The sequence below is a fragment of the Oryzias melastigma genome, linkage group LG19 (assembly GCF_002922805.2).
Source record: "Oryzias melastigma strain HK-1 linkage group LG19, ASM292280v2, whole genome shotgun sequence".
In the NCBI taxonomy this organism is placed as follows: Eukaryota; Metazoa; Chordata; class Actinopteri; order Beloniformes; family Adrianichthyidae; genus Oryzias; species Oryzias melastigma.
Genome location: NC_050530.1, coordinates 8,928,138 through 8,939,092, shown reverse-complemented (window position 1 = coordinate 8,939,092; position 10,955 = coordinate 8,928,138). Strand labels below are relative to the sequence as shown.

General features: G+C 40.1%; 1 protein-coding gene across 3 annotated transcripts; it reads right to left on the bottom strand.

Annotated features, from left to right (window-relative positions):
* Window positions 1–192: 192 nt before the first annotated feature.
* si:ch211-255p10.4 (serine/threonine-protein kinase BRSK2) lies at window positions 193–10,872 on the bottom strand. Of its 3 annotated transcripts, none has more exons than XM_024285689.2 (19): window positions 9,515–10,870; window positions 9,342–9,436; window positions 9,070–9,155; window positions 8,583–8,723; window positions 8,232–8,348; window positions 8,082–8,115; window positions 7,857–7,925; window positions 7,612–7,758; window positions 6,882–6,913; window positions 6,624–6,788; window positions 6,270–6,367; window positions 5,820–5,973; window positions 5,680–5,740; window positions 3,335–3,611; window positions 3,210–3,258; window positions 2,990–3,113; window positions 2,460–2,670; window positions 1,213–1,302; window positions 193–1,012 (listed from the first exon to the last, which is right to left on the bottom strand). In XM_024285689.2, the coding sequence occupies exons 1-19, from the start codon at window positions 9,597–9,599 to the stop codon at window positions 801–803; spliced, it is 2,247 nt and encodes a 748-aa protein (XP_024141457.1). In that variant the 5' UTR covers window positions 9,600–10,870; the 3' UTR covers window positions 193–800. The 3 variants fall into 3 exon arrangements, with proteins under 3 accessions (XP_024141457.1, XP_024141458.1, XP_024141459.1); XM_024285690.2 differs by having other exon boundaries at window positions 5,820–5,970; XM_024285691.2 differs by having other exon boundaries at window positions 870–1,012; window positions 2,460–2,713; window positions 9,515–10,872.
* Between the last annotated feature and the right edge of the window lie 83 nt (window positions 10,873–10,955).

Sequence of the window (10,955 nt, the reverse complement as noted above, 5' to 3'; positions counted from 1 at the left end):
AAAACATTACAGATCGATGGGGGTTCGATGCAAACTTGTAGGGGTATTACTTGATGTTATCAAGTAAAAAGGAAATACAAAATGAAAATTAAAGATGATAAACCTTCGCTCCAAGTGTTTCTGCTAATCACTGTGCAAAAAAAAAAACATCTTCAAATGAAAAACAGTTTTTTTCACATTCACATACTTAGCTTACTTCATTGGTTTTCTTTTTATCGAGAGATTTCGGTTATTTCAAGATACAGTTTCTCTAGAAAAAAAAAAAAACAGGATCTTTGTTCATATTCTCTCATTCATTTGGTGTTGTGAAGGGTTCTCCTGTTGCATTTTTGTCTCTTTCGGTTTAGACGACTGTCTGCATGAGGCTTAACTCGGATACAAGCGTTAATTTAAAGAGTAATTGAAACACGGAACTATCACATCTTTTTTTTTTTGGCGCCAGATTCCTCAAAGTAAAGAAATGGTAGACTATGTAGTCATGTCAGCATCCTTTAGCAAGCTGGTTCGCTAACTGGCATGCACTTCAGAAAAGCTGTGTCTATGATGCAATGCCCGTACATGTCATCTTTTTCCTTTGTAGGCTGGTTCCACACCTCTTCTTTCTCATGTGGGACAGAAATCCAAAAAAAAAAAGAAAAAAAAAGCTTGATGGAAGGAAAAAGCTCGATCCTTGCTAGAGTCAAACAACGTTAGTAACTTAGTCAAGGAAGAATAGCAGCTCACAGCTTGCAGGGGTACTTGGACATGAAGTAACGCGGAGTCTTTTCTGGTTCGAGCTCCCTGCAGCCGGGTCTCCTATCCTACGGTTGGGATTGGGTTCCGTTCGAGGACAGCAGACGGGTTCTCTCTTTCGCTGAGCCTCTGCGCTGCAGAACACCTCCGCTTCCTCCGATGCCTCCGCCATCTGCTCGGTCGCCCCACTCGCACCTGTCGCCCCCACCCTCAGAGCGCCTCGAGTTTTGGCGGGTGGGAGTCCCGTGGGGCCGGCTGTTCTTCTCATCTGGGAAGGGATCTGTACGGGGGGAGGGACAGGGAGGTCACTATCAGTCTGGAAGTGAACATCAAAAGATGCTGTGTCTTGTTGGAAATGGCTGCTTTACAAGTTGGTAAACTCACACAAAATGTATAAAACTCTTGTTTTTATGAATAAAAAGACCTGTTAATTAAGAGCTAATTTACGACATTAAAGAGTAAAATGTGATGCAGTCTTACCAGATAGGACTTGCATCAGTGGTTGATCATGAGAGCTGAGGAGCTGAGCTTGGATCGTTTCCACCACCCGTCGGAATCTGCGACTCGGGCCTGGCGTCGCAGCAAAATGAAGGTTTAATTAAAAAAAGAAATTCTTTTCAACTAGAAATCTATCAGGTCTGGATGTCTGAACGCTTCAATTTCTAAACCATGTTTTGTTAGATGATTCAGCTGATAAATTAAAGACACACTCTTGTTGTTTTAAACATGTTCTTCTGGCAGTATTCTTATGATGAGAACATATCTTAAGAAAATTAAGCTAAAAATGGCATTTCTGAGTATTTTATTTTATTTAAAAGAATCAGGAGCAGAAAAAAAAAAATTTAAAAAGAACTTATTTGTAATGTAGAAAATATGCGCGGCGGTCCACAAGCTTCCTGCTCAGATCCACAACAATTTTTGATGAAACTGTTGTCACTCTGCAGAAAATATGTCGTAGAATACGAGTTTTTCTTTTATTTTCACTAAAAACTGCATATTTAAAAGACCACTTGAATCACTTTTAAAATAAATCAAAAGAGTATTAGAGTTGGTCTTTAAAGTATATAGAATTTCAACACATTTTTTATATTATTTTTGTTTAAATTCATTTTTTTCTGACTTAAAAAGAGAAAATGTATTTTACATTACTGTTGATAGTAATTCAAGTTAATTTGATCAATATTAAAAGTGTTCCCAGTGGTCTTTTAATGTTGATTATGCTGTTTTTAGCCAACATTTTTTAAAAATGTAGCTTTTTAAGAAATAGTTTCTGCAGAGGGGCAGTAGTTCATTAGAAATTCACGTCTGAGTTGTGGGTGGGACTGTTGGCGCCGAGTAATCCCGCCCTTGCAACAAAAATAGCGAGCTATATTGGAGTTATCCAGCTCAAACAAGGAAAACGTACATGGATCTATTTGTCTACGAGTGGATGCGTTACAATCAGGCGGAGCGGGTTATGATAGTTTTTTTGTCTGCTCCTGATTCACATCAATTTGAGTAAAGAAATACCTAGAAAAACAATTCTGAGCTCAATTGTCTTTAAATGTCCTCCATAATGAGAAAAAAGCCACAAGAACACATTAAAAACACCAAAAACACAATCAGAGTGGGTCTTTAAATGCACATTTAAACTGACCGACTGTTTCAAAATATATTTACATTAATATTCATAAATTAACAATTTATTGAATATTTAGGGGCTTTTCACACTTCCACACAGTATTCACCTGATATAAGGGTGAATGTCACGCTGTAGATTCCTGCCTCCCTCCTGCCCTCCCTCTCTGTCCTCTCCCGGTCTCGCTCCCTCTCGCTCTCGGAAAAAGCTATGTCCACTTGGAATTTGACGGGCTTCTGGAAGACGGAGGGACCGCCGGAGGACTTGTACTCGGCCCGAAAGCTGGTCTGCGAAAGGACGCTGTGGCTGAGGGATGGGATCTGCGTGGTGGGGAGACAGAGAAGAAGCAGAGAGACCGACAGACTTACGAGGCGGGAGAGGTATGGGGGCCAACGTGAGTATAGGGAGACAAAGGGTGAGGGTGAGGAGAGGAGAGAGAAAGAGTGAGCCATTGGTGAAAGCAAAGTGATCCATCTGCGTGCCACGAGTGAGGAAGATTAAAGAAAAAGAAATCAAAGAGAAAACTGAAATAATGGAGAAATGAGGTGTGCAGTATGAACATGCTGGTGAATTCTTGTCCCCTTGAAGGCCATGCTTCACACATAACAAGCAGAGCGACAGACCACAGCACATACTTACTGATAAGAAAGCGTGGACAATGTCAGCTTTAACGGAACTTAAAGGCTTGTCTCTGATCACAACAAAGATCTGCTCCTCTTTTTCCAAGCCGATGAAATTCCCAAACCACGACTTCTTAGCTAGCCTTTGTACCAAGAAAGGAAAACAGATGTAACAACAAGCACACGTGTATTTATATGCAATACCTCCACGCTGTACGAGTAACCACATTTGAACTCACTCTGGGCTGGATTCTGGGGTCAGACTGGACATGTCTTCTGATGTAGGAACTAAGAGACACACATCAGTCAAAACAGGAACATTTGACGTTAAACCAAAGACAGAGGACCGTCTGAGGTACCCCACCTTGTAATTTACGGCGATGGAACCGGGGAGAACCCAGCAGGTTGTTCTTGAAGGAGTTCAAGCGAGTCCTCCAGTGGGCGGAGCTGCTGGCCGCCATTCCACTCCCCCCTCCCGGACTGGAGGGCGGGGTCAACGACAAGGAGCCCACCCCTCCCCCTCCCTCTGCCCGCGAGGAGGACGAGGAGGAGGAGGAGGAAGGCGGGGTAGAGGAAGGGTGGTGAGGGTGGTGGACAGGGGTGCCCAACGGTGTGGGCAGCGGAGAGCCCTGAGGAGTGACCTGCGGTACAGAGTGGGCAGAGTTTGGGTAGAGGCTCTTAGTCACTGACTTCAGGACAGAGGACGAGGGGAAGAAGAAACGGGGGATGGGTGAAAGGAGCGGGGAAGGTGAGGGCGAGCGGGAGGATGGGTTGTGCAGAGGCAAGGATTTGATGGGCTGCAGGTGGGGTCGCTCGGCGGGTCCTTTGGTGGGCAGGGTCTGGGTCTTTGGATTGGAGGGTGCTTTGGGCTTGTCGTGAGCCCGTGCTGAGCGAGGAGTGGTGGCGCTTCCTTGTTTGGGCTCCTTTGTGAGAGGAGATGCGGTGGAAGAGGTGACGTCTGATTGGCTGAAAGTGAAGACGGGGCTCTGATAGGACTGGGGAGCAGTGGAATTGTGGGTCGAGGGGGGGTGAGAGAGATGGAAAACAAGAAAGAGAAGGGACGGAAAATGAAGAAAGGATGGAAATGAATATCATGCTCAATGACAGAAGAGTGCATCTTGTGATTAGTGAATGTGCTCGATGGGAGTGCGACAGCGCGGATTTTTATTTAAGATGTTTTCGTCTTTTTTGAGGGTTAAGAGGCAGACGAGACAGTGACAGTGTTAGGAATACAGACAGAGGACAGTAGCAGTGAAGGTGTTTCTGTGGAGAATCTGCAAAATAAAACTTTTAATTGTTTTAATCTGGTTCTATACAAGAGCGACTAATAAAGTAAAAACTTTAATTTAACACAATAATTAGCATATTTCTCAAACAGGAAAGAGAGAAGTTGTGTGAAATCAAGAGAAAATATACATTTCTTTCTTTTTTTGTTGCAAATTTATTCACATTTTGATGATGATAGTCAAATAATGAATTAATAATATAGAGCAAAACTGAACAATTAAGTCTTATTTTAAGTAAAATTTATTGTAAAGTACCAGATTTCAGAATGGAGTTCCACCTATTTTGTATAACTCGGATCAAAGTTTCACTAAACATCTTTTGTCCTACCAGAAACACAAAAATTAATTTGCATTTGCGTTCGAGTTTTGAGAAAACATCTCCAAAGTTAATTCCATGCCTTAAAAAAACGTGGTGTCTCATCCCGATCTAAAGTAAAGTGAAGAATTATTTAAGTTTTTAATTTCTGGGAGAACAAGATCAGTAAAGAATCCAATAAAAAACTAATCTTGCAGGGTAGTTTGCTAATTAAAGGAAAAAAAAACAACCTTTGATTAGAAATGTATCAAAAAGTCAATACTTAAGACAAGAGGGAAAAACACAGATTTTTAAAAAACACAACAAACAATGTAAGTTAGAAGTTACTTTTATAAGATGTATTCATTGTGTGTGTGGTTATGGGATGTATACTTTAATTTCAGTGTCTATGTTTTTTTGTTTTTCACTGTAAAAGAGTTGTGTAAAGCATGAAAAGTGCTTTTTAAAAATTATAAAAATAATTGAATAGAACAAAGCATATATATTTTAAAAAATATTAATCAAATAAGAAAAAAACATTTATTCAGTTGGTATACATTTTTCATTTCATTGTTTTACTATCTAGGGTTAATCTTAGTCTTTTTATCTGCTATCTTATGTATTTTAATATTTCAAACTAAATATTTAGTCTCTACTTTTCGTAATAAAATTCTGCATAGTATAAAAGTAAAGTAGAAATGATGCTTAAGCAGCACAATATATTCTATTGTGTACGTTTCACACTTTGGTAGTAGGATGAACATCATATTTTTTCTTATTCTTGTAATACTTGTGAACAGATTTATGTCAAATTTAAAAAATGGGAGTTTTTGTTGTATTCATTGTGGTTAAAATAAATATAGAGGGTTTTCCATCAGAAGTTTTACTCACTTAAATAAAAAAAAAAAACTTTGTAAGTGGTGTAGACCAATAACTGTGATATTTATGATAAATATAATATGATTTGTTTTGAAGATTTGTTCACTAAGCACAAAAATTAAAAAGTCTAAGAGGCAATCTATAGCAGTGACTTATCTTAACCATAATCAAAAACTCTATGATGATAAGAAATGTCAGGATACTGGTTGGTATAAGACCGATTTCTTTAACCACCAACCCCAATCTTACCCTGGGACTGCTGAGAGGGCTGGACGAGAGACCACTTGATGCTCCACTGACTGAGCGAGATCTGAAAGACAAAAGCAAAGATCAAACCGATGAAAACTCAGCTTAGTGCATAAACTAAGTGCTTCTGAATGGAGCTGTACCTCTGGCTGTGTGCAGCTGTGTCCAAAGCCCTGCGAGGTGGGGTGGGAGACCCCTGTTCTGTAACACTCAGCACTTCTAAGCTTTTCCTCTCCGGTCGGCAGCGGCCATGGCGCGTCAGCATGGGCGAGTCGACGCGCTTTCGAGGAGGGTCTGCTGATGAATTCCACCATAAACGTGTTACAGCTTTTGACTTACACCAAATTTGTCTTTTGAATGTCTTACTTGATGCATGATTACTTTTATATGATGAAAAGTTGGATTATTTAAGTGTCTTCAAAAGGAAAAAAACTCACTTGAAATAAATTAAAGTAATTTTTATAACAAAAAAAACCCCAAATGTGTAATTTTAGAACGACATCCTACTCAAAAGTGGATATTATGGCCTCCTTAGTGACAGACTGAGAAAGGAAGCCTCTTCTTTAGCTGCGTCCCGCCACTCGGTGACTGACCTACGTCATTGCGCGGAGGTAAGTCCTCGTCTTCGTAGCTGGGGTATCGCTCCTTCCTATCCAGCAATAAGTAATAGATCATCTTCTCCTGGTTTTCTCTGACACAAACAAAAACAAAACTTAAATTAAACACTAAAAAAGATACTGAGATCTTTTTCTAGTTCAATAAAATGACCTAAAGATTCAAAAATTAAAAGTATGAAATGAAAAACACTTCATATATCCTCATAAAATGCAAATATTTTAATTTCTATGGCTTCAATCATTTGGTGACAGCGTCTTTAATCCAGCCAACTTCACTAAATGGTTGATCTGTATTATTTTTCCATGTTTTCTATGTACGTTCACACTCACTCTTCACATTGTAAGTCCCGCGTCAGCTTGACTCGGTCTCTGAAACATCCCAGCGAGTACATGCTTTCCAGCACATCTGGGTCCAGCTCAGTCAGAGACAGGATGCGCCTCACGCACACTCGTCTGGGAGGAGGCTGCTCAGGGCACGGCTCGTTACGGCCGCCGCTGTGGACACGCGCACACGGCGACACATATTGGAACCAAATAATAATGGAACATCCTGTCCCAACAGCAAAGAAGTGCTACAGGAATACTCACATATACCAGGGATGTTTCTGGATGGCCTCTAGCTGTAAGGGGAAACAGCAGATGGGACCATTTATTTCTACAGTCTGTTAACGGCCAGATGGTCACTGCGCTGAGCAAATACTTCCGTTTTTTTCCTTTATATTTCTACAAATTGTATTAACTGACACAGGATGGTAAACAGCTGCAACTGTGAAAGGGATTTTAAATAAATTTGACTCACTAGCAGTAAGAACTATACTTCTTAAATAGATCAAATCTGATCCCTAATTCCAGTTTTTAATTGGCAGATTTAATGCAAAATAATCCAAAAATAATCAGAAGTGTAATTAACACTTTTAAAAAGGCAGTATTTGCCAGTAGGTGGTGCTGGCTGGACAAGCAGGAGACTTATATAAAGAATAAAAAGCAACACAGAGAAAAAAGGTGACACAAACCCACCTGTTTTTGCATAATCACCCCAAAAAACTATAAGAATCAATCTGGATTTGCTCAATTTTATCATTTTTTTTCCAGTGTTTTACGCAATTATCATTTTGCAGATAAAGCATATCTAATTTTGTCCTCTCTAAGCCATAAATAGAACATATCAGAACAGCTCTGTCAGTGTAGTAAACAAAAAAAAAGTTAATTTATGCCACTACTTCTAAGATTTCTTGGAAAGGATGGTATATTTCCAAACAAAAAGGAATACATAACAATAATTATGACTCTGCATGAGATCAGGAATTATTTCACAGACCGTGAGTCGTTTTTCAGGGTTGACTTCAATCATGCCTTTGAGCAAAGATTGGCAGTCCGGGGGTATAAAATGAGGCATATGGAATACCCCACTCTTCACTTTTTCCAGGAGCTGGCGTAAATTGTCATGGTCAAAAGGTAGGGCACCCTGATGGGGGGGAAAGATAAGGAAGAGAAAACAGAAAACTTGATTTATTACCAAAAAATAAAAGTTAAAGTTAGAGAAAAATGGGGAAACACACTGACCACTAATAGGGCAAACAGGATGACCCCACAACTCCACACATCTGCTCTCCGTCCATCATATTTTTCCCCCTGCCAAAGAAAAAATACATTTCTGAATCAATGATCTTGAAATCATCAGTGCATCCATTTATGTGTATGCGATCCTCAATTATTAATTCACTGCATTATTATTTAATATAACAATGGGAGAGTCATTTGAGGATCACACCGTTTCAAAGCACTTACCCGTATAACTTCAGGACAAGCATAATGTGGTGATCTGCAATCAATAACATCCTCATGGTTATACATTTTTAGACTCAACAAAAGATATGATGACAATATGTTTATTTTTATGTACATATGGTTACTGAAATATAGGTAACAGTCACTCACCCACAGCTGGTCTCTAACAGACTGTCTCCCACCTGTAGGGAGGCCATGCCGAAGTCAGCGATCCGAATGTTGTTTTTCTCATCCAGGAGCAAGTTCTCCGGCTTTAGATCCCGGTGACTGAAAGAATAAAATAAAATAAAACAAATCACTCCAGGTTGTCCTTTTAATCTTTAATGGAACCTCATCGCTGCAGTTGTAAAATTCAAAGTTTTATTTTAATTAAACTGATTTTTTCTTTTTTTGAATGGGAGAGATCGAAAACACTTTGCAATTCAGCATCAGAGACAATATCGCTACCCTGAACGTGACCAAACCTCCTTCTAAGAATCACTACTTGGCACAGAAACCAACCAGATGGAATGACTGTGGCAGAAATCCAAGGCAGAGATGATCTGCCTGAAGAACTTCCTGGCTTCTTTTGGAGTTAGCCGACCCTTCTTCACCAGGTAGTCAAAGAGCTCACCCCCTGACACATGCTCCAACACCAGGTAACTGCCCAAAAACACCAAAAACACTGTCATTTCTAACAAAAATATAATTAAAACTCAATTATATGTTTATTAAAATGACCACTTATTGATCTACAAGGCTTTTACCACACAATGATGCTATAATAAATATATTTTACTGTTTCTATGGATATTTCTCAATATATATTCTAAATTTTATGCTACTAAATTCGGCTGCTTTAACTTTTACCGATCCAAAACATTTTTCTTTATTAAAAGTGTTTTATATCTTAGTGTCAGTCTTTACCAACTCATCTCATGCCGAAAAGAAGTCTGCAGCGTGAAAGCATGCAAGAGCAGAGCTCGTCAAAATGCGCCGTGGAACTCACAGATATTTGTTATTCTCGTAAACATCATGCAGCTTCAACACATGCGGATGCTCTATCAGCTTCAGAATGGCAATCTCTCTTTCAACCTAGTTGCGCAGAAGAAGAGGAGACAGAAAAAGACAGACGTGAAGAAGACACTGAAGCAACAAGCAAGTATGAGACATTTGTGAATCATCAGAGCTGGGGTTAATCAACATCAGACAACAGAAGTGACAAACATACTGTGAATCGGTTTGCAGCAAGACTTAAAACGTATGGTTGCCCCACTGTACCTTCATCAAGACTGACTCAGACAGCTTCTCTCTGTTGACTATTTTGATCGCTACCTTCTGACCCGTGATGCAGTGGACCCCCAGCTTGACCAGCCCTTTGGAGACCAAACAAAGAAGAAGTGTAAGCATTTTCTATGTGTTTTTTTGTTTTTTTTTAACTATTTTCTGCTCACCTGTCTGCCCCTTCCCCAGAGTCTTCTCCAGACGATAGGGCCCAACATACTGAGCTGACTGACTCAGAGACAGTTCCTTACTCATACTGCTCTGACTGAAGGCTAACGCACAAATAGAACTAATACTGCACTGCTATTATTGCGATTACTGTGATTTGTACAGCTTAAACAGGAGTTGTTGCAGGTTTTAGGACAGGGATTTCTCTGAGGTTTGCACCGTGTCACATGTAAACCTTACAGCACATAAATGAGCAAAAGAAGCTAAGCTACATATTCTAGTTTTCTCAGTAACCATTCTAGTTAACATAAACTGCTAGCTTAATTAAGAAATGACAGTGACAGTGACGTACTGGATCTATTTAACTCGTTTAGCTAATTTGTATCATCGCTAAATGTGTTAGTTAGTTAAAAACTACGACTCCCAGGAGGGTTTGCGTCAAAGCGCTCGCGCAGAAAAAAATAAATCAATGTTATTCTCTCTGTTGGGCCTATTTTACAAGTGGAACTCCATGCTATTTTAGCCTCGCCGCCGTTGTCCCACACAGCAGCGAGGCTAGCTTTAGCTTCGACGTCTAAGCCAACGGCTGTCAAAAGAACGGACAACGCCTGAAGTTTCTCTGCAAAGCCGAAAATTCGTCAGTCCGCCGCCACAATATTTCCAAACGTTTTAATTTCCAAACAACCATCTTTAGCATAGTGCCCCCCCTCCTCCTTCCCTGCCTGTGCTCCGTCTCTGCCTCCCTACATCACTGCAAGTAGCGGATCACAGCATCTTTTCCGCTCTCCTTTGGCGTGTCCTCCTCCGTCACTGGCGGTGAAAAAACACGAAGGGCCTCGCGCCACTGTCCGCTGCTTTATCCCCCTTCTCACTTCCCGACTACAGTTAACCTCCAGGTAAAGGCCGCTTGGATGATGCTCCGTTTTATTGCCGTAAATCGATATTTTCTCTCTCCTCCTCCTCCTCCTCCTGCCTTCGCTCCACTCGCATCAGCATCCGGGTCTCTCTCCATCCTCTCGTGCCTCCTCTCCCCCGCCCCCTCCTGATGTTCCTCTAAAGATCCACTCATCTCTGTTGTCATGTCGGAGCTGGCGCAACTTTGGAGTGCGGTTATTGCATAACACCTCATTTATGTGATTATAGACAAAATTCAAGGATGAGTGATGGGATTGACGTCTTCCAGCTTCTTTTAAAAAAAAAAAACAAAAAACATTGGGTTGATTTTAATGCAGTAAAATATAAAAGTTATACAACTTTTAAAGATACATTTTTTTAAGAAAAACTTAGCAAGAACTTGAATTCCAAATATTTACTTGTCAACCAAATTGACATATTTCCTCCCAAAAAAAAAACAAAAATAATGCTATTTAAATATTTAGCACCAATATAGTATTTTATTTTGAAAGACAAAAAAATACATAACTCCGAAACAAAAACAACAAC